At 38.7% G+C, this 27,974-nt stretch overlaps 1 protein-coding gene and 1 long non-coding RNA gene across 2 annotated transcripts in view; one reads left to right on the forward strand and one right to left on the reverse strand.

Annotated features, from left to right (window-relative positions):
- Positions 1 to 6,677, reverse strand: gdnfa (glial cell derived neurotrophic factor a). Its single transcript, XM_039678256.2, has 2 exons — positions 6,491 to 6,677; positions 1 to 707 (listed from the first exon to the last, which is right to left on the reverse strand). Exons 1-2 carry the CDS (start codon positions 6,675 to 6,677, stop codon positions 184 to 186), a joined length of 711 nt encoding a protein of 236 aa, XP_039534190.2. The 3' UTR covers positions 1 to 183.
- The window catches only part of LOC120483270 (uncharacterized), a 23,626-nt gene continuing 2,264 nt past the window's right edge, over positions 6,613 to 27,974 (forward strand). The window contains exons 1-4 of the long non-coding RNA XR_005623564.2: positions 6,613 to 6,719; positions 19,164 to 19,232; positions 19,678 to 20,024; positions 27,837 to 27,891. This is a non-coding gene — a long non-coding RNA (uncharacterized LOC120483270). The remainder of the gene's footprint in view (positions 6,720 to 19,163; positions 19,233 to 19,677; positions 20,025 to 27,836; positions 27,892 to 27,974) is intronic.

The raw sequence follows: 27,974 nt of genomic DNA on the forward strand, positions 1-27,974 counted from the left end.
TAGCTTTCTGGATATTAAAGATGTGGAGTCTGTTGTTGTGTGGTCTCTGATAATCCACCGATAAGACACACACACACTCATTCCACCAAACGCCGCTAGTTACTGTGTAAACGCTCATCTTGTGGTTCGGTAACAGAGTGAACAACACTGAATATCTCGAGTCCCAGTGGGAAGCGGCTCGGCTCAAACGCACGCGCACTTTTTGGCGGAGTGCTTTTTAAGTGTGTGATATTCCAAGCTGTCGTCCAGGAAGGAGATGTCGTCGTCGAACGCGATAGGCCGACAGCAGGTCCGCGACGGCGTGTCCTTGTCCAGCTTGCGGTCGTGTGTGAGGTTGTTCAGGATCTTGTCGTAGTTGGTCTCGGCGTCGTGACACGGGCCGCTGCAGTAACGGAAGATCAGCTCTTCTTTGGTCGCGTAACCCAAGCCCAGGTCCGTGACGTTCAGGTGGATCTCTTTCAGGAGGCAGCCTCGCCCTTGACCTTTGACCCTGTCGTCTCGGCTTTCCTTCCGCCCGCGACCCCTCTTTCTGTCTCCGCGACCCCGCCCCGACCTCTCGCCGTTCGCCGCTCCTCTCTGCCGGCCTCGGTCCCGCTTCGGCTGAGATTCGGCGTGCGTGCGAGGAGATCTGCGCAGTCGGCCCAGAGTCGCTTCGATGAAGTCCATCACGCTCTCGAACCGCTCCGGGTAAAGGCCGTTTACAGCGTCTTCAGGAGACACAGGAAGATTAGCTTCGTTAGTCATGCATTTGTGATATTCCTCGATACGTCATTTAAAATAATGCACAATCTGAAAATGTAACATGAATCATTGTGTTGTTGTTCTCAAACGTTTGTTAGTTGAATTGAAGTGGAATAAGTAGTATAAAAAATTCTGTTATTTTATTATTTTATTATAAAATGTATTTTATTTATATAAAAAATGTGGTTTAAGTTGAATAAATGAAAATACTACAACTAAAATTGAAATATAAAATAACTAGAGAACAGCAAAATAAATATCAAATATCAAAAATATCAAAATAATACCGATAATAATAATACTAAAGGACAATGGTGTGACTTTTAGTATAAATATGATTAGTTTTAAAAAAATAAAAAAGTCATTCAAAATATTATTAAATAGCATAATAATGATGCTAAATAAACACTATGAATTTTAATATAAAATTCCCAGGACCTTGGAAAAAGTGCATATTACATTTTTTAAAAACATTTTCTATTTATTTCAGGTTGAAATGAGATTCTGATCTACAAAATTATAAAACTAAACAAGACATATTTAAAAATAAAACTACAAAAAATTAATAAACAAACTAAAATTAAAATGAATAATAACAGTGGTTTATAGTGACCTAGAAGATGAAGTGCAGAAATATTCCCGAAGCCTTTAGTGTTTATAAGTGAGCCTGTGGTCTGCAGATGCTCAGCGTTCTCTCAGACTGTATATACGCTATGATATTGTTTATTTGTCCCTATCGGGCGAATAACCCTGAATAGCGGCGGATGACTCGGGATCCCGTGTTTTCATCTCACGACTGCCATGGAAAATCTTCAAGATGAAGACATTGAGGTACAGCAGAAAACATCTGCTCAGCCGCAAACTGGAAACATGCGTCTTCAACAAAAGCAAGCGCTCGTTTGATCTGCATGTAATGCACCATGATTTCATTACGTCCAAACTCGACGTTCACTCGCTCGTCATTCGACCCCGTCGAGCGGATCACGGTTCTCGGAACAGATCTGCATCTGATGCCGCTAATCTCGCACGCCCACAACTTTATCCTCCTTTTCCCCAAATTATTTCACTTAAAATGTTGCAATGATGTAGACGTGAGTTTATAAAACTGAAAATATTACAAAGAATGTGGAGAATTTTCATAGTCTTAATCCATATGCAAAGTTGTTTTCCTGTACTAACATCTATGGATTTTTTTTAGAACATTTTATGCACCACTTTTGGGTCAAAATTATGATTATGAATCAGTGTTGTTATTGTTAATGAAAACTATTCCAAACATTTACGTTACTGGGATTAAAAAACGTTCAGTTATACTTTCATATGAAAAATGCATTTTTAAATTACAGTAACTAAAATCTGTTGCCGTCAGTTCGTCCAAGCCAGTGCAACACGAGCAAAGATTAGGCTCGTGTTAATAAGGTAAAGATAAGGCTATAAAGATAAGGCTATTCGCTAGAGAAGAGATGCGAGGAGCTCAATGAAGACGTTTATTCACACACGAGCGGCTGTGAGAATACAGCGTGATGCAAGTTATACATAATCAATCGTGGTGCACTCCTGTAATCTGACAGAATACCTTCAACGCCCGTCTCAGTGACTCTCAGGCCGGCTTTTACATACAAATAAGTTACAGCACATCTAACATGCATGAACATCTGTTCCACTGTAAATGAAGGACTCTCAGGGGGACTGAGGATTCAGATGCGATGTGAATCTAGTTTAGCTGAGAGGATTCAGATGCGAAGTGAATCTAGTTTAGCTGAGAGGATTCAGATGCGATGTGAATCTAGTTTAGCTGAGATGATTCAGATGCGATGTGAATCTAGTTTAGCTGAGATGATTCAGATGCGAAGTGAATCTAGTTTAGCTGAGAGGATTCAGATGCGATGTGAATCTAGTTTAGCTGAGATGATTCTGATGCGATGGGAATCTAGTTTAGCTGAGATGATTCAGATGCGATGGGAATCTAGTTTAGCTGATTCAGATGTGATGGGAAATGTAGTTTAGCCGAGATGATTCTGATGCGATTGGAATCTAGTTTAGCTGAGATGATTCAAATCCGATGTGAATCTAGTTTAGCGGACAGGATTCAGATGCAAAGTGAATCTAGTTTATCCGAGATAATTCTGATGCGATGGGAATCTAGTTTAGCTGAGATGATTCAGATGCAATGTGAATCTAGTTTAGCTGAGATGATTCAGATGCGATGTGAATCTAGTTTAGTTGACAGGATTCAGATGCAAAGTGAATCTAGTTTATCCGAGATAATTCTGATGCGATGGGAATCTAGTTTAGCCGAGATGATTCAGATGCGTTGGGAATCTAGTTTAGCTGAGAGGATTCAGATGCGATGTGAATCTAGTTTAGCTGAGATGATTCAGATGCGTTGGGAATCTAGTTTAGCTGAGAGGATTCAGATGCGATGTGAATCTAGTTTAGTTGACAGGATTCAGATGCAAAGTGAATCTAGTTTATCCGAGATAATTCTGATGCGATGTGAATCTAGTTTAGCTGAGATGATTCAGATGCGTTGGGAATCTAGTTTAGCTGAGAGGATTCAGATGCGATGTGAATAGTTTAGTTGACAGGATTCAGATGCAAAGTGAATCTAGTTTATCCGAGATAATTCTGATGCGATGTGAATCTAGTTTAGCTGACATGATTCAGATGCGATGTGAATCTAGTTTAGTTGACAGGATTCAGATGCAAAGTGAATCTAGTTTATCCGAGATAATTCTGATGCGATGTGAATCTAGTTTAGCTGAGAGGATTCAGATGCGAAGTGAATCTAGTTTAGCTGAGAGGATTCAGATGCGATGTGAATCTAGTTTAGCTGAGATGATTCAGATGCGATGTGAATCTAGTTTATCTGAGATGATTCAGATGCGAAGTGAATCTAGTTTAGCTGAGAGGATTCAGATGTGATGTGAATCTAGTTTAGCTGAGATGATTCTGATGCGATGGGAATCTAGTTTAGCTGAGATGATTCAGATGCGATGGGAATCTAGTTTAGCTGATTCAGATGTGATGGGAAATGTAGTTTAGCCGAGATGATTCTGATGCGATTGGAATCTAGTTTAGCTGAGATGATTCAGATCCGATGTGAATCTAGTTTAGCGGACAGGATTCAGATGCAAAGTGAATCTAGTTTATCCGAGATAATTCTGATGCGATGGGAATCTAGTTTAGCTGAGATGATTCAGATGCAATGTGAATCTAGTTTAGCTGAGATGATTCAGATGCGATGTAAATCTAGTTTAGCTGAGAGGATTCAGATGCGATGTGAATCTAGTTTAGCTGAGATGATTCAGATGCGTTGGGAATCTAGTTTAGCTGAGATGATTCAGATCCGATGTGAATCTAGTTTAGCGGACAGGATTCAGATGCAAAGTGAATCTAGTTTATCCGAGATAATTCTGATGCGATGGGAATCTAGTTTAGCTGAGATGATTCAGATGCAATGTGAATCTAGTTTAGCTGAGATGATTCAGATGCGATGTGAATCTAGTTTAGCTGAGAGGATTCAGATGCGATGTGAATCTAGTTTAGCTGAGAGGATTCAGATGCGATGTGAATCTAGTTTAGCTGAGAGGATTCAGATGCGAAGTGAATCTAGTTTAGCTGACATGATTCAGATGCGATGTGAATCTAGTTTAGTTGACAGGATTCAGATGCAAAGTGAATCTAGTTTATCCGAGATAATTCTGATGCGATGGGAATCTAGTTTAGCTGAGAGGATTCAGATGCGAAGTGAATCTAGTTTAGCTGAGATGATTCAGATGCAATGTGAATCTAGTTTAGCTGAGATGATTCAGATGCGATGTGAATCTAGTTTAGCTGAGAGGATTCAGATGCGATGTGAAACTAGTTTAGCTGAGAGGATTCAGATGTGATGTGAATCTAGTTTAGCTGAGAGGATTCAGATGCAATGTGAATCTAGTTTAGCTGAGAGGATTCAGATGCGATGTGAAACTAGTTTAGCTGATTCAGATGCGATGTGAATGTAGTTTAGCTGAGATGATTCAGATTCGATGTGAATCAAGTTTACCTGAGAGGATTCAGATGCGACGTGAATCTAGTTTAGCTGACAGGATTCAGATGCGATGGGATCTAGTTTAGCTGAGAGGATTCAGATGTGATGTGAATCTAGTTTTGCTGAGATGATTCAGATGCGATGTGAATCTAGTTTTGCTGAGATGATTCAGATGCGAAGTGAATCTAGTTTAGCTGAGAGGATTCAGATGCGAAGTGAATCTAGTTTAGCCGAGAGGATTCAGATGCGATGTGAATCTAGTTTAGCCGAGAGGATTCAGATGCGATGTGAATCTAGTTTTGCTGAGAGGATTCAGATGCGAAGTGAATCTAGATTTGCTGAGAGGATTCAGATGCGAAGTGAATCTAGTTTGCATGATATCATTTCATAATTGTTAGTTAATAATTATAATTTCATAAAAGTTCAAATGCATTATAATGTTTGCAGATACATCTAAAAGTGGTTGTTTGTCATGTGTTTTAATGCATTATACTTTCTAATGGTGTGATTAGTGAATAGATAAGTATTATAGCTGATTATTAATGTGATCATCCAATGCCAAATAAGGTGCATTACATGGCATAATAAATACATTAAAAAATATTTAGTTGAGCTTTTTCACAATAAAGAACCTTTTTTGCATGTTAAATGTTCTTAAAATGATAGGGTTTAGCATTAAGCTTTGTACTAGTAGAAAACCTGTAGTATTTTCGAATCACCCTCATATCCCCCTGAGACGAGAGATTTCTGTATTTTTTGTCTGAAAAAAATCCTCCGATGATGCAAAAATCGTAATTATGAGTCATCGGAGGATGCGTTGGAAGCGCTATTCAAATAAATGTGAATTGAATGTGAACATGCATTAAATAAACTGTGTGTGTGTCTCTAAGTGTGTTCCTCAAATCCTCGTTGTGCTTCTCTTCAGATTGCATGATGTCTCCAGCAGAGCAGAGTCAGTGTTTTCAGCGCTGCCGAACTGCACAGGAACGCTTTCTAGACTAGAGACACTGATGCATGTAGGGATTGAATCCCCAAGACAAAAGCCTCTCTGAGTGTTTCAACATGTGTTTGTTTTCTGCAGCTCCGTCGGCTGTAGCTTCACCACGCCTGACATTATGCAAGGAACTAAATTCATGCATATTTTACAAGCCAACAGACCAGTCCAATGCAAACCCTTCCACTCGTTAATTCTCTCATTCAGAAAGTTCCCACGATGCACAGCGACGCATGTGGCCGCCGACGCGTCACATCGGGACTACTGTGTGTGTGAAAGGCCCGGCCGCTATTGCACATCTGGAACAGCTGCTGAAATGTGCATCAACACACGCGGATGCCTTTCCCGTCACGTCAGGATCTGTTAGCGTTCACGGCAGCACCTTACTTAGTTACAAACGCTTCGGCTCGAGATGGAAACAGTCCGTGCGGAGGAATGCCACGCTCAGATTAGACGTGTACAATAAAACAATGCCACTCATGTGGGGTTTGTTATGTAAAACATGTGGTTAACCAGTGCTTAAAGTTTCAGTCGAGGCACATTTAACCTCCTCTTGACCAGTGTAGTGTCACAGTTGTACATCTGCATCTGTGTTGCTCAACATGCAACTATGTAAGTAATTGAAAACAGCTCGCAGACATTCTGCAGTGCATCTGAGCTGCAACAAATATGCATGTGCATGTGTGATGATGACAATTGATTTGGGCGGCATGCTGACTTACATTGTTCCTCCATGGAGGCTTGTTTTCGGCTGTTGCTTTCAGGCTGGGAGTCGATGACGGGGTCCAGAGCGGGGATCTCACTGTGGACGATGGCTCTTTTGGATGAATGCAGGTTGTGGAAGACGGGACGTGCGGAAACGAGGCTCAGGAGCGACAAACACGTGGCTAGAATGTCCCATAACTTCATTTTAGACTCAGTTCCTTTGAGGGAAGCTGCAACAGTGCAAAGGTAAACGCATGAGTGTCTGCACAAGAACACAAAACGCTGCATGCAAATGCTAAAGGGAGAGGTTTTGCATGTGTTTATTTGATGGATATGGAGCAACTGAACAGTTGAGAATTTAATTAGACAGGGTTGTAAGTTGTGAAAAGTGCAAAAATTAAATATTGTGATGATGGCCCTGCGTGAAATGTGTTCTGTAGGCTGGAGCCCAGTTAATGCCAAACAGATTTCTGTCAATATTGCAGGGCTGAAAAAATGTGCGTTTTCTGCCAGAGTTTTTCCCCATTCCGGATCCCGAAACCCCTGTTGATGAAAAGCCACATAAAATCTACCAGTTTCAATGATGTTTACTATGACTTTTATAGCAGTAAATGGCGCTTTACTCTAAATAGCTCCGTTTGTTGATCATTAAAACCTGCTGGTTCTATTTAATCATATTATCTCAAGCTTTTATATATTATATATGCCATAAAATGAGGTGGTTTAGATATTTAATGCATCATAGACGATCACAACCACCAGAAATTGTTTCATTTCAAGTATTTAAACGGCTAAATTTAGTCTATTAAAATGCATTGCTCATTTTTAGACTCCAGTGTAAACAAACTCTCACTGATTTCTCCACATTATTTACTGTGGATTTATTTTATTGAAGTTCAAAAGTTATTGTATATATAGAGAGTATCCCACTATATACTGTACGTTTTACAGTGCACTCTTGAAAAATAAAATATAGACGTTTTAAAGGACATCAGGAGACCCAAGGTGCTTCATAAAACCCACAATAAAAATAACCCATAATGAAAAAAAAAGTTAAAAAATACATTCATAAGAACAAAAGTGTACCGATTATTTACTGTAAAATTAATTTGTGATTTGATATGCAGAGATAATGATATAAACTCACCTTAAATGGGGTCCATACAGACCAGAGCTTCGGAAAAGCCCAATTCTCAGAGCAAACCGGGAAACATTTAAAGATCCAAAAGATAAAATCCGTGAGTTATCCTCAAAAATAGGACGATTCCCGGTCCATTCACAACATGTTATCCACTAGATCCAAACGAAGCGCGCGCTGAAGTGTCCAGATGTCCAGTGTCCTCAAACTGACGCGCGCGCCGCTCAACTCACTGCGCGCAACGCCACGCGACGCGCGAGACTGTGATGCTGCCGCGCGCCGCGTCTGTACGAGAGAAACCCAGCAGCAGCAGCAGCGCGTCAGAAGAAGACATCGGGATGAGGATCCCGACTAACTGGAATAGTTTCCCGCGTCTGGTAAAACGCGCCGCATTCTGCCTCCGAAACGCACCGCACAGGTGATGAAATCCAGGTGAAGGCTTGTTAATATCCACACAGATCAGGGGGAAGCGAAGAACAAGTGATATCTGTCAGCGCACGGCAGGCATGATCCACACGCGCGTCCCTGTAAACGCGTTTGACGCGCGCACTGAGCTGTGAGCGCGTTTAAATACGCTCACGGGTTCGAGTGCGCTGACGTCACTCCCTGGCCACGCCCTCCGTTTTCAACTCCGATCAGCAGCAGCACGGATCTCACTGCACACTCATACAGCTGCAATACAACATGAAAATAATTAAATAAGTGTCATTGTTACATACATTACACTCTAAATAATAACTCTAATCCAGCCATTTGGTTACATTTTTAATTACATTTTTAACCCAGTATTTGAGTTTGTCCAAATTCGACCCAAAATTGGTTTAAAACAACCCAGCCTTTTTTGGAGTGTATGTTACACTGGTAATAACTGTAAATTATGCATACGTGCAACCAACCCTCAACCAAACCCTAACCCTATAGTAAGTACATGTAGTTAATTACTAAAATATATAATTACACTGTAACAAAGACACCTTAAAATAAAGGGTTATTCTTTATATTTTGTCTCATATTGAGTAATAATAATTAACTGCATGTACGTACTTTAGGGTTAGGATTAGGGTTAGTTGCATGTAATTATGCATCATTTATAGTTATTAGTGTAACCCAATATCATCTGTCATTGCACTAAATACAGTATCTAACATCATGAGTGTATTACTTATCCAAAAGCTTGAAATAGTCTAATAAAACAAGGGCTACTTAGAGGAAAGCATCATAAATATGTATCTTTCAATATTACCACGGTATTCTTTGTGCTATAAACCCCATATGGCATTGATCTGGTGTGTGTTTGTGTGTGTTAAAAACATCTTTACTAAAGACGTGCTCTGAATTCAGTCTGAAAAATGAGATCGTCTAAACATAACCTTATCCTCAACATTTAGAATTCTGATTACAATCATTTTAAAATCATGTTGTTGTTGTTTTTGTTTTTTGTTTTGGGCAAATACAGAAGTGACTTACAATTGAGAAGTACAACAAACTGATTAATCCTAAAACTGAGGATCTTAGTTTTGCAGAGAAATATTGCTCTACGAAATGCAAATGTGATCGATTGATGCCGACATGCATTGCACAGACTTTTTTCACTAAAAAAGCAATGCAAATAAATAAACGAGTGAGCGCAGATATGAGTGCTTTGTGTATAGAGCGTGAGGAGGAGGAGGAGGAGGGTTTTCCCAGCTGAGCCTTCGTCCCTCCCAGGATTCCTGCTCAAATAGTCATGGTCTCTCTCGCTACTGTCATCTTTGGCTTCCCTCAGGGAGTTTGTGAGGCTCTATTCAGTAAAGCTGGTCGGAACAATTGGCATTGTGAAGAGCACTATACAAACAAATTGAATTTGTAAAAGAAACTGAATTGAATTAAAGCTGCGTGGCATTATAAGTGAAGGTCTCCAAACATCCTGAGTCTGAAAGCACATGTACATTTCAATTAGAGTGAAACATGAAGACGTGGATGTTGGAGAAGTAATGCGTATTAAACCTTTTTTTTAAGCTCATGCCATCAATTTACTCTCTTTTTATTGATTTTTTTTTATATTTAGTCACTGCATGATGTTCATGTTGTTTTCAAGATGTCAAGATGCTTTTATGCAAGTAAAATACTGAGTAAGAACACGTTTTTTTTGCAACTCTAAAAAATGCTGGGTTGTTTTAACCCAACTTTGGGTCAAATATGGACGAACCCAAACATTGGATTAAAAATGTCATTCAAAAAATGTAACCCAATGGTTGGGTTTGTCCATATTTGACCCAAAGTTGGGTTAAAACAACCCTGCATTTTTTTTTAGAGTGTATTAAAATGAATAGCAAAAACTGATAAAAAAGGGATTAAACACAATAAAACATATTTTTTTCCCCTCATGTTTTCTAGTCCTGTGCATTCAGACAGGTATTGTGAAGGTAAAAGCACTGGTTGTCATTATGATTTCCTAAAGAAATCTGTCATAAGGGCCAAACCCTTAAACTCAACACTGTTATCCTGAGAGGCGAGACACGGCATGTTCTCTTTCAATAGGCATTAAGGTGAATATTCAGAAGTTGGACGGGTCTATAAAGCGTGTTTGCTTCTGTTGAGCGTTTTTATAATGTTGGCATGATGTTTTTATGCTCTTTCCATCAGAGGGTTTGTCATGATGTGTTTAATTGTAGGGGTGTAAGGATTCCCTCATGTCACGATTCGATACATATCACGATTATTAGTGCGATATGATAAAAGGTTAACAAACATGTGCTGTTGATTAAAATTACTTTGTGTGTGTAAATGAATAGAGTTGGACTCCTGGAAACCCAATACAAGACAATAGAGACTCCAGAATAACAATATTCATGATTCGGAAGATGAAAATACTGAATTATTATATATAGACGAATATTGTTGCATTCTTTCACTGACTAGATATATTTAAAATGATGTTGGACACTTTTTACTGATAACAAGACATTTGGCATTATCAGGATACACAAATATCCCCCCATTGCATTATTATACACTATATCCAGCATTATATATAGTAGTTTAATGTAGTACTGGCACTAAAACTCGAATTTGAAAACGTACAATTTGGGTGAATTATACACAATACATATTGATGCATTTTTGTATTGTGACAGCCTTAGTTAATTCTAATGAGTAAAGGGTTTGACTGTAGTGCAGTCATAAACATGTTGCACTAAATAGACAACAGATCAGGCGTTCAGAGCATGCTGGGAAAACTTCAACTGAAAACAAACTCCACTATCTGTCAGGGAAATGTGCACAGATGCTGTGGAAGTGTTGGTGGAGTATCCGGTGTTCTTCAGCTGTGACTCCCGTCGTCCCGTAGTGAAGTCCGATCTCCTGCTCCTACATTTAGACATGTGCATGTGGTTATATTTAAGCAATTTTGTCATAATTGGCCGTAAGCCCAGTGCTTCTGCTTTAGGTTCTTCATTGATCCATGTTCTCACTCCGCGAGTCTGTCTTTCACAGCGTTGACAATCACGTATTGACTGCGACTTTGACGGCTGTAGCTTAGTTAAAGTCACCATGAAATCGTATTTTTTATTTATGTAATATTGTAGCGTTATAATGAATTATTTAATGGTGCAGATCGTTATTGTTTTAAAATTATGTGCCTCGTAATCTTTAATCAAGCAGCTCAAGCAGCTCTTCTCTGATGATGTGGGCGGGGCCACCTGTCACTCACATGAGATCCACCAATAGACCTTATGCACCAGAGAAACGTGGGCGCCGTCATCTTTAGAATATTGTCTTTGAACTTCCGGTTCTGAGTAATTAGCTGGTGAAGTGGATTTACTTATAAGTCATCATGAGCATTGTAATGTTTATCATAAGCATTGTAAAGCAGATGTCTTAACAAATGTTGACCGGGAATTTTTTTTACGAGCAGTTCATTCATACCTATGCAAGATCGCTGTGGAAATACAGACCGGAAGTCAAAAGACAACGAGCGCAACGCTGAAAAGGGGCGGGGCTACATAAGGTCTATAGCAAACCACAACCATCCAATCAATTCCCCACAGACTAAATCAAGCCCCGCCCACATTTGTTCTTGTTCCAGAAGCGTTTCACTCGGATATACGGCACAATAGCAAAGAAAACACTTTGTACTTTGTACACACAAAGTCTCTCGCTCTCTCCCTCTCCCTTGTGCGCGCACTATTCAGTGTGGAGCACAGTCTGATCTGTCTCGCATGCACGCTCTCGCTTGCTCTCTCTAGACTCCCGGAGATATTAACTAATTCGCGAGAGACTTTGTGTGTGTGCGCTTCATGACACAGAGACATTTTCATTCTTATTGGGTCTGGTTATTACCGTTTACGTCGGAACTGGTTCCCTATTGGCGCCGCGTTTCGGTACCCAACCCTATCCATAATGCATCCATCTGTGTATTCAGTGCATTCGTCCTTATTTTCAAAAATTTCTGCCGGTGAAATCAAACGCACTGGCACTGATCTGTGATTGGTCTGTTAGCGCATTAGGCCCAACCCCCTATGGGCGGGTCTGAAAGGGTGCACTTCCTCCTGCAATGACGTAAAATGACGAGTTGTGCGTCATTGTTGGAGGAAGTGAAAAGGGTAAATGGCGGATTTCTCTCGTCTCAGGGGAAAATGAGTGTTGCATGACCATTCAATAGTGTAACTGGATTTCTAACAATGGAAATCTTAATGCAAATGGGTGGAGAGTTAATCAAAATGTAGTTTTGGAATTTTTCTGAAAATTGGTCGTAAATATCTTTAGTTTCTATTTAAAATTGTAATAACTTGTGTATAGTTTTTGCCAAGGAAGCTGGCATGGCATTCAAAACAAAAATAACACTTGAGTAAACGGATTATAAATGTATATTATGAGCAATACATTTGTTACAGTATTTATTTATCTTTGTAATAAAACAAGTGTACAACTGTTAGTTTATGTTAGCCCAGGTCCATTAAATAATATTATCAGATACAACTTTTAATTTGAATATTTCTTTTAGTAAATAATTAATAAGCTAAGATTAGTAAACGTTTAGAAGTAACTAATCAATCCTGCATTTGTTGCATCCAACGCTCAGTTTTTGAAACACATAATCTGTTGCGAAACTTATGCAGGCACAGTAGAGTTTTAATCAAATTAAAGCAGGCCTATCCTATTTTGCTCACTGTTTGTGCTGTGTATTTTGATGCGTAATCATTATTTCAGCCAGTAGCATGCAGGTGCATAAGCAAAGGAGCAGCTCACTTAGTTTTGGAAGCGAGTTGCAAAGTGTCAAACTGGTTGATGACGGTGTGGAAACATGCGTGAGTAATCAGAGATCTCTGCTTGAATGAAACGCTCAGGATAATGAAATTACAGGCCTATGGGTGCAGGGAACAAAGATCAGAGTGCCACAGTGTGAGATGGGTGTTTCCCTGATCGAGACAAGCTGTGATCACCACAACTCCCTTCAGTAAACAATTAGATAAAATAAATGTTATTTCTAGAACGATAACATCTGCCGTGTTGGTGAGGAACCAAAGTACACACTGACGATGACCCAGTAACAACGTGTTTGCATGCATAATTGCAAGGTCTTTTGAATAACGCATGTGAATCGAACAATAGCCTACAGAGTCACGTGAGCTTTTTATTGCACATTTCATTAGATGTGTTTGTCCACTTCTGCAAACGCTTGGACACATGATAATGGTGGTCTATTAAATATTATTTTGGTCTGGTCAGTTTTGAGATTTGTTGTGCTTTTCATAATGTTTTGCGCCAAACTATCTATTTACGACTGTAGATTTCAATGACAATACATATCTTTAATGAGTTTTTATCTCCACTTTAGTATCACTTATATACACCAAAATTTACAGATTTTTTCCTGTATATATTCTGAAGGTTTTTACTGAGGGGTTTGTTGATATATCGTTCAGCTGATGTGGCATCAGGTGGTATTGTTTGCAAACGCTTGTGATATTGGTGGTCCAATAGAAATACTGGGTCACAACACAAAACCGCCTCACAAGTTTTTGATGGAAAGCCCTGATGTCATAAAATGCATTTAACTAACCAAATGTGCAACTTTATGCATCTTATCATATGCCATTTTTGGTCACATATGGTGCTGGATGAATTACATGCTTAAGTGCACTTTATTTATTTGTGTCTATAGATTTCACTGACAATAGATATCTTTAAAGAGTTTTTATCCCCACTTTAGTATCACTTATATACACCAAAATTTACAGATTTTTTCCTGTATATATTCTGAAGATTTTTACTGAGGGGTTTGTTGATATATCGTTCAGCTGATGTGGCATCAGTTGGGATTGTTTGCAAACATTGTGATATTGGTGGTCCAATAGAAACACTGGGTCACAACACAAAAACGGCTCACAAGTTTTTGATGGAAAGCCCTGATGTCATAAAATGCATTTAACTAACCAAATGTACAACTTTATGCATCTTATCATACGCCATTTTTGGTCACAAATGGTGCTGGATGAATTACATGCTTAAGTGCACTTTATTTATTTGTGTCTATAGATTTCACTGACGATACATATCTTTAAAGAGTTTTTATCCCCACTTTAGTATCACTTATATACACCAAAATTTACAGATTTTTTCTTGTATATATTCTGAAGGTTTTTACTGAGGGGTTTGTTGATATATCGTTCAGCTGATGTGGCATCAGTTGGGATTGTTTGCAAACGCTTGTGATATTGGTGGTCCAATAGAAATACTGGGTCACAACACAAAAACGGCTCACAAGTTTTTGATGGAAAGCCCTGATGTCATAAAATGCATTTAACCAACCAAATGTACAACTTTATGCATTTTATCATACGTTATTTTTGGTCACATATGGTGCTGGATGAATTGCATGCTTAAGTGCACGTTATTTTTATGTCTGTAGATTTCACTGACAATACATATCTTTAAAGAGTTTTTTATCCACTTCAGTGACACTTACAAACACCAAAATTTAGAAGTTAATTCCTCTGTACATTCTGAAGGTTTTTACAGAGGGGATTATTCATATATAATCCGGCTGATTTTGTACAATGTTTTATTCATGAAAACATGGTGGGGAAAAAAAAATTTGTTCTCCACTTCAGTATCACTTACATGCACCAAATCTTACAGTTTTATTCCTATCTATATTGTGAAAATTTTTACTGAGGGGTTTCTTTATATAGTATATTTCTCCTGATTTATAAACATTGCAAAAATATAAAAATATGGTGAAAGTGTATTTTTTTCTGTCGGTTGACAGTATTTTCAGATTTATGTAGTGATAAAAAGACATAGCCAAAATTCCCTCTGTAAAAATATTTAACTCTGATATGTCAACAAAATGAAACAAGAATTTTAAACCTGGCTTCATCCAATGTTCAGATTTATGTTCTGGAAATGTATGCAAGTAGTGCATATTCTATTAACCTTATTTACATATCTAAATATTTATGACGTTAACATAACTTTTTAAACAAAATTGGGCAATTCAATCAGTCAACCATTACTTTGTAATAATGTGTGATATTTCCGTCAAATATTTCAAATTTCAGAGTGAAAATAGTTTCTAAATATAACCAAACTTGGTTTTAGAGGTTTGATCAAATGATTATAAGTGTGATTATGAAACAGACCTTGCATGAGGTGTGGATGACACTATTAAACAGGTTACTTTTGGATACACTGATTTTGACCTCTAACAGTGTTTTCCACAATATTCCACTGAACAAAAGTTGCGTTATCGTGTCAATGGGAACATGCTGCAGGTAAACACACTTTGTTTACTAGATAAAAGCTGTTATCTAATATAAGTTGACATGTTACCTGCTCCGTCGCACTTCTTTCCCGCTCTCTTCGCCGGATCTGATCAGCTCCACCTGTGTTACCTGTGGAGAAAATGATGTCATGTGTTTGGTGTGTTACTATCATGGCATGTGTAAAATGTCAGTGGCCGTTGTGTCAGATATTCGCTGGGTGTGCTGGTTCAGGTGATAAATGCAGATAAGAAATGTATAAAGTTAAAGAGCAGAGATATGTTTGGACTTTCATCACCATAGAAGGACGGCACTCAGGGTTGTGTGTTAAATTAATGACAGTCTTCCTTTCTATTTTTACCGCAGAAGTCCAAAAGCCACACTGTAAAAAATATTGATGGTTTAACTTAAAAAAAGTAAGTAACCTGGTTGCCTTAAAATTTTAAGTTCATTGAACTGGAAAAAGTGAGTTAATACAATGAAGCAGATTAATTTAACCATCAGGAACTCAAAATTATATGTTATCTGAACTAAATAAATTATTTAGGTTGAGTTGACAAAATAAAAAATGTTGTGATTACTACACTGTAAAAAAAAATATTGTTGGTTTAACTTAAAAAAGTAAGTAACCTGGGTTGCCTTAAAATTTTAAGTTCATTGAACTGGAAAAAGTGAGTTAATACAATGAAGGAGATTAATTTAACCATCAGAAACTCACAAATATTATATGTTATCTGAACTAAATAAATTATTTAAGTTGATTTGACAAAAGAAAATATGTTGTGATAACAAATCTTGAAAATATTTTTTACAGTGTGCAGTGCAATGAAAGGTCTGTCAGCTGATGATGAAAGAGTCTCTTCTAGAACGAAGCGGTTCATGTAAAATCGAGTCAATATTGTTACCCAGAGGAAAATGTCATTGCCCTGCTCTTTCCCTGGAGATTTAATGAGTTATGAGTCACTGAAGTATCAACTTTGTCTCTGATGTTTCCTGAAATAGACAAATGAGTCAATAGTTCTTATTGATCTATTAAATAAATGTGGAGCAGATGATGATTTCAGATGATTTGATGAGAAATATCTGAGATTTCGAGACTTTATCGTCTGGATCTCTCGTGAAACTCTAGATGAGGCCGATGAACTTACTCTCGGGAGTCATTTCATGTACTTTTAATCTCAATGTTGATAGATATATGAGATCTCACTCGTGATGTCTTTTAGTTCTTACAGGTTGTTTTGACCTGAATGCATCGCTGAGAAAGTGTTGCAGATGACTTGATCTCTCTGATTGTTTTTTGTGTGCAAAAACAATTTAGATTTTTTTGCAACTTGATCCAAAAAACTTTACGCTTCTGATTTTTTTTCATGATAAAATAGATTGTCTCCTATATTTTATATATATTAATGAGATCCCATTTGTAATTGATTTTCTTTCTCACAGGCTGTTTTGACCGTAATGCATGGAAAAAGCTCTTTTGTTTGATTTGTGGTGTTTTGCTTGTTGGCAACTCCTCCTCCTGCTGTAAAATCTGATCAGTTGACTTAACTCAGAAAAACTGAGGAAACCTATTGCCTCGTAATGATTACGTAAATAAACTCAAATAAATGAAGTAATGTGGAATTGTCAAGTTCACATTACTTAATTTTTTCAATTAAGCGTTACGTTTATTTACTTAATAATTTTAATTCAATTTTTTTTAAGGAAGTGAACTGAACCCTTTTTACAGAGAGTAGATCAACGTTGGTGGATGTCCAGCACACCGAATGCTTACCGGAGTCGTGATGTCCAGTGGCCTGCATAACCAATCTGGGAATGACGCAGGGCGTTTGAGGGAGCAGCTCCCAAGCGTTTCATTCCTGTCGGTGTGTTTGCACAGGACAGGCGTAAGTGCAGTTTCACAGGCCCTGTGCGGTCAGGATAAGCCCTGGACAGCCTCTCTGCGGTCAGGCCTGAGTGTGTTTGCAACCCTTTCTGACTGCGCCAGACGTGAACTCATAGCATGCCAGCGCTGTGTTCTGGTACCTGTGAGCTTTGAGCTCCAGCAGCTGCTGGTCATGACGGCTCTCTGACATGTGCTGACATTCCTCATTACTGCTGCTGTACTGCACTTTGACAGAATCTTCACCATTAATGCATTTTTTCAAAATAACTTTTTGAATTTTTTGTGTGTGTGTGTGTGTGTGTGTGCACCCAGACAGCAAATAGACAATGAATCAACGTGGAAACGACGTCTCTCATGACATTGAAACAACGTTGATTTTGCTCATCGAATTAACGTTGAACCAACGTCAGACGCGGCATTCTTCAAAGCTAAATGAAAATCGAAAATTGGTTTGCTTTCATAACGTTGAAACAACGCGTTGATTTCAAGTTGATTTTCCGTTAGTTTTGAAAGAATGACGCGTCTGACGTTGGTTCAACGTTAATTCGATGAGCAAAACTATGTCAGATCAACGTTGTTTCAATGTCATATTTCCACGTTGATTCAATGTCAGTTTGCTATCTGGGCAATTATTATATATTATTATTATTATTATTATTATATATTATTATAGATTTTTTTTTTTTTGCAATTAAAGAGAACTCCGGCACAAAATGAACCTTTGGTCTAATAAAACATCGGTACCTAGTCAACCGTTCTCTGAGATTTGTTTGCATAATAATCGAATGTAAAGAGTTTTATCTCTAAAACTGTTTAGTGTATAATGCTAGGATATGGGGGCATTGACTAAGTAAAAAGAAATCGCTAGTTTATACCACTAACAAGGCTCATAATAGCCCCACACTAACACAGTAACATAATGAGGGTCCATACATGCAAACCGAAGCATTGAGAACTGTGTAAGTGTACAGACCGATTAATAAGAAGATACTTTATACAGACAGTTCACTTCGTGTATACAGGTGGCGCCATCTTTGGAAAACAGACTCGACCAGTCGAACACGAACGTCGTGCTGAGCGATCTGAACTTTATGAAGTTCAGCGAACTTCTGAACTGTATGAACGGCCTTCGGGGATCGACTTATCGAGAGTCGAAATTTGATTTTTTTTATTTTTTCAAATAAGTTGATATTTGCAAATAACTATAAATAACTTAATCTTTTAAGTTATTTATAGTTAAATAAATATAGATGATAAATAACTTAATCTTTTTGTAATTTTTTTGTAATTATTTTTTTTTTTAAATAGCATGATAGTTTAGAAATTTTTGCTAATGACTGATGTTTTTTTGCAAATAGCTCCATTTTACATTTTTTGCAAATAACTTGATCTTTTTGCATTTTTTGTAAATGATTCATTTTTTTGCAAATAACCTGATAGTTTAGAGTTTTTGCACACAACTTGATCTTTTTGAATTTACATAGATTAATTTTTTTTTTTTTGCACAGATTGGTTTTACACTATCAATCTGTTTTGCAGTTCTTAAAACGGTTGTTTTCTCTTGCAAATCATTGTTCACTGTTTTTGCAAATAACTTGATCTTTTTAAATTCACAAAGATTGAATTTCTCACACAGATTGGTTTTACGCGGTCAATCTGTTTTGCAGTTCTTAAAACTGTTGTATTTGCTTGCAAATAATCACCGTTCACAGGTTTGCAGTGCTTTTGGCCGTATTTCGGCTGAAGAAAAAAACATGTCCAAAGTGTAAGCACAGAAAGATGGGTGCAAGAGGAATACAGATCATATGTATTTTGCATTTGCATGAAGCTGCAGTTTCACAACACATGAATAACCTTTACGAATAACAGTACAATGTTGAATATAATCATTTTTTTTCTTATACGTCTGAAACGTGATACAGCTTTACAAAACTTCTCCTGCGCATGCATCCATGGAATTGAGTCTGAGACGCACGGCAACAGTTGCTAAGGTAAGATTAGAATCTTCATACCTTTGTGCTTCTAAATGGAATTCTAACACATGATCCTGCTTTGATGTCTTTCTGATTTAATCCACACAATATTTGGCCTCGGTTTGATTGATATCACCATTTTTTAAGTGAGGTGTTGTAGAAATACACCATTTGTTTTGCTGAGAAACCAAAGATGAACAAGAACAAACTGAAACTAGACCTACGCAGTTGATCATTTTGGCTTATACATAAACAATTAGATTAAATTCAGCATCTTATATATTCAAACTATGATCTCTACAAGTCCAGATTCAGTCTGATGTTTGACGTTCTCATCGTCCTTGGTTTCTCATGGGCTGTTCATATTTCCTGAGTGCTATTTTGATGCTAACCTCTAGCATTCAGCATGGCCACGTTAAAAGCGTGGTGCACACGGTCTGTGTCTTGACTTACATGTAACAAGGTTGCACTAATTGGAGGAGGAAGTGCCGGGGATGTTTAGCGCTGACGGGGCTTGAGGACCAGGACTTGATCCGAGCCTGAATTGGATCCTGTTGCGGCCTCCTATTCCTCCAGTTAATCCGGCAGCGGCTGCAGGGAAGCAAGCGTTCATTTGACCGCAGAAAACCGAGTTGGCAGCACCTGCAAAAGGAGGATCAAAGGGCCCAGAGTTAAGCCACCCACTGGATCCGTGTCACACTATATCCTCGGGATACTGTGTCCATCTCAGTGGCCACAGCAGCTGGTCAGATGGACACCAGTGGATCATGTTTGGCTGTGAGATCCTCTCGGAAATCAAGGCTTCTCAAGGTCAGAGATGGTTCTAGATGGGCGTTGCAGTGTTCTCATACCTCCAATTTGTCAGGAGATAATCAAGATAACATGCCTTAATGTGATGCCATATTAGTCTGAAATAAGATTTGAAAAAACCCAATAACTCTAAGTATTAAAGGGTTAGTTCACCCCATGCATTACTCACCCTGAAGTCATCCTAGGTGTATGAAATTCTTTCAGACGAACAAAATCAGAGTTATATTAAAAAATTTCCTGGTTCTTCCAACCTTTATAATGGCAGTGAATGACAGTTTCTATTTTGGATCTATCCAGCATCTATACATCATAAATGTGCATCTATCCATCATAAAACTGCATCTATCCATGATAAAAGTGCATCTGTCCATCATAAAAGTGCATCTGTCCATCATAAAAGTGCATCTATCCATCATAAAAGTGCATCTGTCCATCATAAAAGTGCATCTGTCCATCATAAAAGTGCATCTGTCCATCATAAAAGTGCGTCTGTCCATCATAAAAGTGCGTCTGTCCATCATAAAAGTGCATCTCTCCATCATAAAAGTGCGTCTGTCCATCATAAAAGTGCGTCTGTCCATCATAAAAGTGCATCTATCCATCATAAAAGTGCATCTGTCCATCATAAAAGTGCATCTATCCATCATAAAAGTGCATCTGTCCATCATAAAAGGGCATCTGTCCATCATAAAAGTGCGTCTGTCCATCATAAAAGTGCGTCTGTCCATCATAAAAGTGCATCTCTCCATCATAAAAGTGCGTCTGTCTATCATAAAAGTGCATCTGTCCATCATAAAAGTGCATCTGTCCATCATAAAAGTGCGTCTGTCCATCATAAAAGTGCATCTGTCCATCATAAAAGTGCATCTGTCCATCATAAAAGTGCGTCTGTCCATCATAAAAGTGCATCTGTCCATCATAAAAGTGCGTCTGTCCATCATAAAAGTGCGTCTGTCCATCATAAAAGTGCATCTGTCCATCATAAAAGTGCATCTCTCCATCATAAAAGTGCATCTCTCCATCATAAAAGTGCGTCTGTCTATCATAAAAGTGCATCTATCCATCATAAAAGTGCATCTGTCCATCATAAAAGTGCGTCTGTCTATCATAAAAGTGCATCTCTCCATCATAAAAGTGCATCTGTCCATCATAAAAGTGCGTCTGTCTATCATAAAAGTGCATCTATCCATCATAAAAGTGCATCTATCCATCATAAAAGTGCATCTGTCCATCATAAAAGTGCGTCTGTCCATCATAAAAGTGCATCTGTCCATCATAAAAGTGCGTCTGTCCATCATAAAAGTGCGTCTGTCCATCATAAAAGTGCATCTCTCCATCATAAAAGTGCGTCTGTCTATCATAAAAGTGCATCTATCCATCATAAAAGTGCATCTGTCCATCATAAAAGTGCGTCTGTCCATCATAAAAGTGCATCTGTCCATCATAAAAGTGCGTCTGTCCATCATAAAAGTGCATCTGTCCATCATAAAAGTGCATCTGTCCATCATAAAAGTGCATCTGTCCATCATAAAAGTGCATCTATCAGAGGCTGTTATCCAAAGCGACTTATAAATGGGTGTATAACAATGCCCTGGAAACCACACAGAACAAATAATCAACTGCATAGCAACCACCTAGAACGCCCTAGCAACTGTATAGCAATGGCCTGTAAACAACATAGAACACAAGCAATGTCCTAGGAGCCACCCAGAACACATTTACATGTATTCATTAAACAGACGCTTTTATCTAAAGCAACTTACTGTACAACAGTGCAACAATCTCTTGCAAATGCATAGCAATGCCCTATAAACCTGCAGAACACCCTAGCAACCACTGAGAAAGTGTTATCCCACGTTTTGAAGTGTTAGGGAGTTGCTAACTACAAGTAGAGATGCCACTAACGTCATTATATTTTAGTAGCTTACACAGTAGTACTTTTAAAACAGTGACAGTAGCTAGCGACTTTTCCAGCAAATAGCGGCGTAGCGTGAACAAAACCTACTTTCTGTGCCATTGCTTTGGCGAAGCATCTGTCAATCGAACAGAAAACAAAACCCCGATATAGCATAGCATAGTGTGCATATTACACGGTAAAGCTGTGATCTGATTAAGCAGCTTGCGGCGGGTGTAGGTTTCAGAGCGAAGCGTCTCAGAGCGGCTCCGTTCACAGTAAATGCCGCGAGCTTCATCGCTGCGTGTCCTGTGACATAATCCTGCGTTTTTAACATAGACTGTAAAAAATATGGACAAAGCGTCTGTGACGTCATCCATAGACTCACTGAAGAATGGGTTTGAAGCCGTTTATGGGGGGTATGGGTGGCGCCATCTTGGGAAATCCTAGCCCCGCCCATCGTCTGGCCAATCCATATATGGGTAAAAGGGCGGGGTTTGTGTGAAACTGAGCCGGCCAGTGGACCCGCCTCTTGCAACTTATAGGTAAAATAAGGTTGCGTTAGCAGCTAACTAAAATGCCGTGAAATTTAAAAGTACTACTGTTATTGTGTCACGAAATGTAGTTTTAATAGTTTTTCAGTCGACAATGTAGTTGTTTAAACCTCAAAACTGTGGTTTATTTATACAGCTAGCGCCTATTTTGATTTTTGATGTATTGCAGTTTTTCGCACTTCCGGGTAGGCTTCATTTTTCAGATTTAAATGTTACCGCTTGGTTTTTAACCACTGTGTCTCCGATTTAAGTTGCATATTTTGCATATGTTAAATTTTAAGCAGTTTTGCACTTTGAAAAGCCAGTTTTAAAAATACTGTGTGTATCTTTGGATGGTTTACAAAATAAAACATTTACCAAAGACAATCTCAAAAACACGCTTTGAAATCGCTGGTGTTTCTGACGTCACAAAAGACCTTGTAACCAATCAGATCAACGTGTGATCATCAACCAGTGGATCTCTGAGTGAGTGAGTGAGTGAGTGAGTGGAGGGAGGCGGGGCTCATTTGCATATTCATAGAACCGCGCATTCTAAATGAGACGAGGGTGTCGAGTTACATTCAAGATATTTTAAGGCATGACGAATATTTTTTCAAAGAAAAACATTTTAATATGTCATTTTTAGAGCTCAAAGAAGAGTTTTAAAGGAGACAACGATTGGGCTTTAACTACAGTAGCTTGTCAAACTACAGTTTCAGAGTTGCTTCCCGCACGCTGATGATTTCTTCAGAAAGTGTTTTCTCGTCGTCACGTGCTGCAGTTTTGGTGCCTGAGGTCTTGTAAACGCCGTCAGGTTGAGGTGTAGTTCAGTGTATCAGTGACACAGTGTGTAAAGGTGCAGTGAAGCGCTCGTGTCTATCCGTGTTATAGCGTATAAATCAGCAGCAGATCCTCCTCTCTGAAAGCAGCATCAAAGCGATCGCAACCACAGACCGTCATAAAGCCGTCCTTCACTCGCTGGCCAGCAGATGTTCTGGAAGATATCCATTACCTCACTGTTATTCTACCTCTACAACACAATGAATTACTGATCATCGAGACTGCATAATTTAAAAATAGCGCCGCAATTAGGCTAAATATGAACGGCATGTGAGATAACTTTGGCTGGACCAGAGGTTAATGATGTTTGTTTTTATTTTTGTAGGAAAGGAACATTTGAGTTCTCATAGGCTACATTGCAAAATATGCTTTTCGTACTTGGTAATTTTGTCTTGTTTCCAGTCCAAATATCAAAAAATTCTTAAATCAAGATGCATTTAGGCCGTAAGATATTATGACTTGTTTTCTGGGGAAATAAATCAAAATTACGTTAGTTTAAAAAAAGGCAAAATGATCTGCCAAATCATTGGTAGATCGTTCAGCTTTTTTAAAGCAACAACTAGAAAACGAGATATAATATTTTATGGCATTTTAAATACATATGATTTAATAATGTTTTGATATTCGGACTGGAAACAATATGAAAAGCATTTTTTGCAGTGTATGAGAGCTATAAAAAACATAAACAATCAAAAAACAAACAGTGATAATTAACCTCTTTTATGTTTTTGATTTTTTTGATATTGTGACAGGAAACAAGACAAAAATACTAGGCTACATAATAAAAGCATTTTTTGCAGTGCATTACTAAAGTTTTAGCTTTTAGAGCCATGTTTCAATGCCATTTATCGGATAACATGATCACTCGCTTGAACCTTCATATGATAACGTGATTATAATCCCAAACATCTACCGTTGATAACTCGCTCCAAATGAGCAAAGCAGAGCTCTGTCTCTGTGTCTGGCCTTGACATTGTGTTGGTCGAATAAAAAAATGTAATTGAAGTGCCAAGGTCAGCGGAAGTGAGGAATAAAGCCGTTTCCATGTTGGCCGTGTTCCCGTATGGAGATCCAGCGCTGTTTACAGTGCGATCAGATGTGGCTCGCGGCCAGAACCTGCTCGGACTGGACGAATGGACTCGTAATCCTCTTAGACTTAGGTTTGGGTAAATATTTGGACACGCAATTTTACAACCGTTAGTTTAACCCTCGGGTGCTGGCAGTTAAAAATCACTTCTTTTTTATTTCTGTTTTTTTTTTTTTTGTGTGTGTGTGTGTGTGTGTGTGTGTGTGTGTGTTCCAAATTTGAGGTTGATCTAAAAAAATATGAAATTCGTCTCCCATTAATTTCCAATGTGCTGGTTTTTGATCGTGACGTGAACAGAACAAGTGACTGTTTTTTTTTCAAGACCATTTCACCTTTTCCAATCATGTCTGTGTTCACATAGCAAGCAAGTGCCAAAATTTTTACCAAGTTTCAGAAAAAAATGACCAAACACCAGAGGGAAAGAATACACACAACCCATGGAAAATTCATATGCCATTACACATTACACATGTGTTAAAACTTAAAATGCTACTGATGTGGAAAAAGTGTTCTTGCTATCCGGTTGCTAGGGTGTGTTCTGAGTTTTTTTTTTTTAGTGTGTTGCTATCTGGGGTGTTCTTTGTGGTTGCGGCTATTAGAGTTACTGTTCTGTGTGGTTGCCAGGGCATTGCTATGTGGTTGCCAGGGATTTGCAATGCAGTTGCTATGCTGTTCCGTGTGGTTGCCAAGGTTTTGCTGTACAATGAGTGTTGTGTTGCCCGGGGATTGCTATACAGTTTCTAAGGTGTTCTGTGTGGTTGCCAGGGTTGTGCTATATGGTTGCAAGGGGATTGCTATGTGGTTGCTAAGGTGTTTATGTGGTTACAAAGGTATTGTGTATGGTTGCTAGGGCATCGCTGTTTGGTTACTATGTTCTTCTGGGTGGTTGCAAGGTAGTTGCTATATGGTTGCTAGGGTGTTGCTATTGTCACGACTGACTCAAAGCCGTGGCAAATGAAATGGAGAACACAGTGATTGGGTTGCAAAAAATAAACATTTATTAAGATACATTTTAAAACATAAAAACAAGAAAACATGGTCATCTGTAATGTCTGTCAGGTGCATGGATGTAAATGTATCAGCCACAGAAAACAAAAATCTAAACCAAATAACAAAAGCCCAACCCAACAGAAAGTAACCCGGAGAAAGACCTCTCCCTACACTAGCCAGCCTAAACTTTTTTAGAGGGATGAACTGGTGAACATCGTTCCCTTGATGAGTCTCCTAGCCACACCCATTAGACCGCCATAGCAAGATGAGTAGAGAGACTCGTCACACTCTCCAGTTTCTAAGGTGTTCTTTATGGTTGCCAGGGTTGTGTTAAATGGTTACAACTACAAGGGCATTGCTATGTGGTTGCTAGGGTCTTCTATGTGGTTATGTGGTTACAAGTGTATTGTGTATGGTTGCTAGGGAATTGCTATCTGGTTACTAGGATCCTCGGCGGGGTTGTGAGGTAGTTGCGAGGTTGTATGGTTGCTAGGATGTTGCTATCCAGTTTCTTGGGTGTTCTGTGTGGTTGCTCGGGTATTCCTATGTGGTTGCTTGCGTCTTCTGTGTGGTTGTTAGGTGGTTGTGAGGGTGTTGCTATATGGTTGCTAGGGCATTGATATGTGGTTGCTAGGGTCTTCTGGGTGGTTGTCAGGTTGCTAGGAATTTTCTTTCTGTCTGGCATGTGAAGCACATTTAACACCGCAGAATGACACAAATGCTTAACTTTAATACTTTTGACACTATGAGCGGCAGTACTAGTGATGATTGACTTAAACTCTATTACTCATATGCATTTTAGAATATTTTCTGTGTTTTTCAGTGTTGACTAAGGGGTTACTCTGATCTTTTCTGTTTAGGTGTGTCTTTACCTGGTTGGAGATTAGTTACAGTTGGTTACTGGTAGGGAATCAGTTTTTTGATAGCATATCAAACAGATACTCGTTTCTACGGTAACAAGGGTTTGTAGCATAAGCAGTGACAGAGCTTGATAAACAGGGCAGCGCTGTTGTTTTTATGATTGTTCCAGGGAGGTTATGTGTCGTCGACCCCTTCATTAATTAATCCAAACACACGGTCTGTCCTCTGACACACACACACACACACATGTGAACTCCACACACTCAACCCACAGCTTTAGACTGTGTGAACCCTGACCCAGGATCAGCTTCACTACAGCTTGTTCTGCCTAATACAGATATTTTTGGTTAGGTTGTTCACCAAAGTGATAACGCTCTGTTTATTCATAAACAAACATCCTAATATCAAATGATGTCATATTTTGTGTTATCTGTCATCCGAAGAACTGTAAACTTCCCGTATTAAATCAGTGCACGAGCTTAACATTTGAAGTCCTCATCACTGTAAGAGTGGCAACATTTCAATCTAATGCACTGCAAAAACAAAAGATTTTCTTTCTTTATATTATTTCTCCAGTACAAATCTGTAAATATTCTTAAATTAAGATACGTTTATCCGAGAAGCAAAATGAATTGTATATCATATGTCATAAACACATGCATGAGGATGAATAGGAAGGGTGGAGATGCTGGATGACAGGACTGAATGAGAAATTAATGTATGAAATCCAAATCTTACAATATTATGTGACATAATTAATCTGGTTCATTTCCTCTTATTTTTTTATATTTTGGCTAGTAGAAGTCCTGAATGACCGATAACTTAAAAAATGTATTGGCCAAATCGTCCAATGAGTGAAAAAGTGAGTGAGTGAGTGAGTGAGTGAGTGAGTGTGTGTGTGTAAGAGTGAGTGAGTGTGTGTGTGTGTGAGTGAGTGAGTGAGTGAGTGTGTGTGTGTGTGTGTGTGTGAGAGAGAGAGAGAGAGTGAGTGAAAGAGTGAGAGTGAGTGAGTGAGTCTGTATGTGAGTGAGTGAGTGAGTGTGGCTATCTGTGTGTGTGTGTGTGTGTGTGTGTGTGTGTTCGCACCTGTCTGTGCTGTTCTCTCCTGATGGGCGAGTCGTCCGTGTCTCTGTAACGTTACTCTCATCATGTTACGAACACTTGCCGTCTAACGTGCGTCCACAAACAAAACCTGATGCAGAGAGAGATGTAGTTCTCCACACACAGCTGCTGTGAGTGTGTGTGTGTGTGTGTGTGTGTGTGTGTGACAGCTGTTCAAACTCCAGAAGACAAGACGTCTTCACCTTCGCATCGCTGCACAACAACTGCACACACTCATGCCGACAGAGAAAATGATTGTGTGAAGACGGTGATTGTGTCTTATGTGCCCTTCTACGTCAAAACTTCACCATATTTATAAGTATTTGTGAAGTTTATAAGAAACTTATGAGTGGAAATTTTTTCCACACCTTTTTTTCCTGGCCAAGAACACTGAGAAATGACCAAACATGCTTTATTGCTGTTTCATGTGTAATATAGATGAAGGGACTTGCTGTAAAGTATATGACAGATGTGTTCTTCCTCAGTATCTGTGTCTCGTTTTCCAGGTCATCTAAGCGTTCTTAAATCAAGATACATTTGCTGGAAGAGAAAGATTTTCAGGTTTGTCTTCTGATAAAAATAAAGTGAGTTTGTGCTTAAAACATTAAGAAGGAATATCTGTCCGAAATATCCATTCGACTCAT

Source organism: Pimephales promelas, chromosome 23 (genome assembly GCF_988280905.1).
Source record: "Pimephales promelas chromosome 23, fPimPro1.hap1.1, whole genome shotgun sequence".
Lineage (NCBI taxonomy): Eukaryota > Metazoa > Chordata > Actinopteri > Cypriniformes > Leuciscidae > Pimephales > Pimephales promelas.

Coding starts and splice junctions, on each gene's coding strand:
- gdnfa (XM_039678256.2), bottom strand. CDS start 6,677: ATGAAGTTATGGGACATTCTAGCCACGTGTTTGTCGCTCCTGAGCCTC. Junction 708..6,490: donor AGCCTCCATGGAGGAACAAT/GTAAGTCAGCAT, acceptor TGTCTCCTGAAG/ACGCTGTAAACGGCCTTTAC.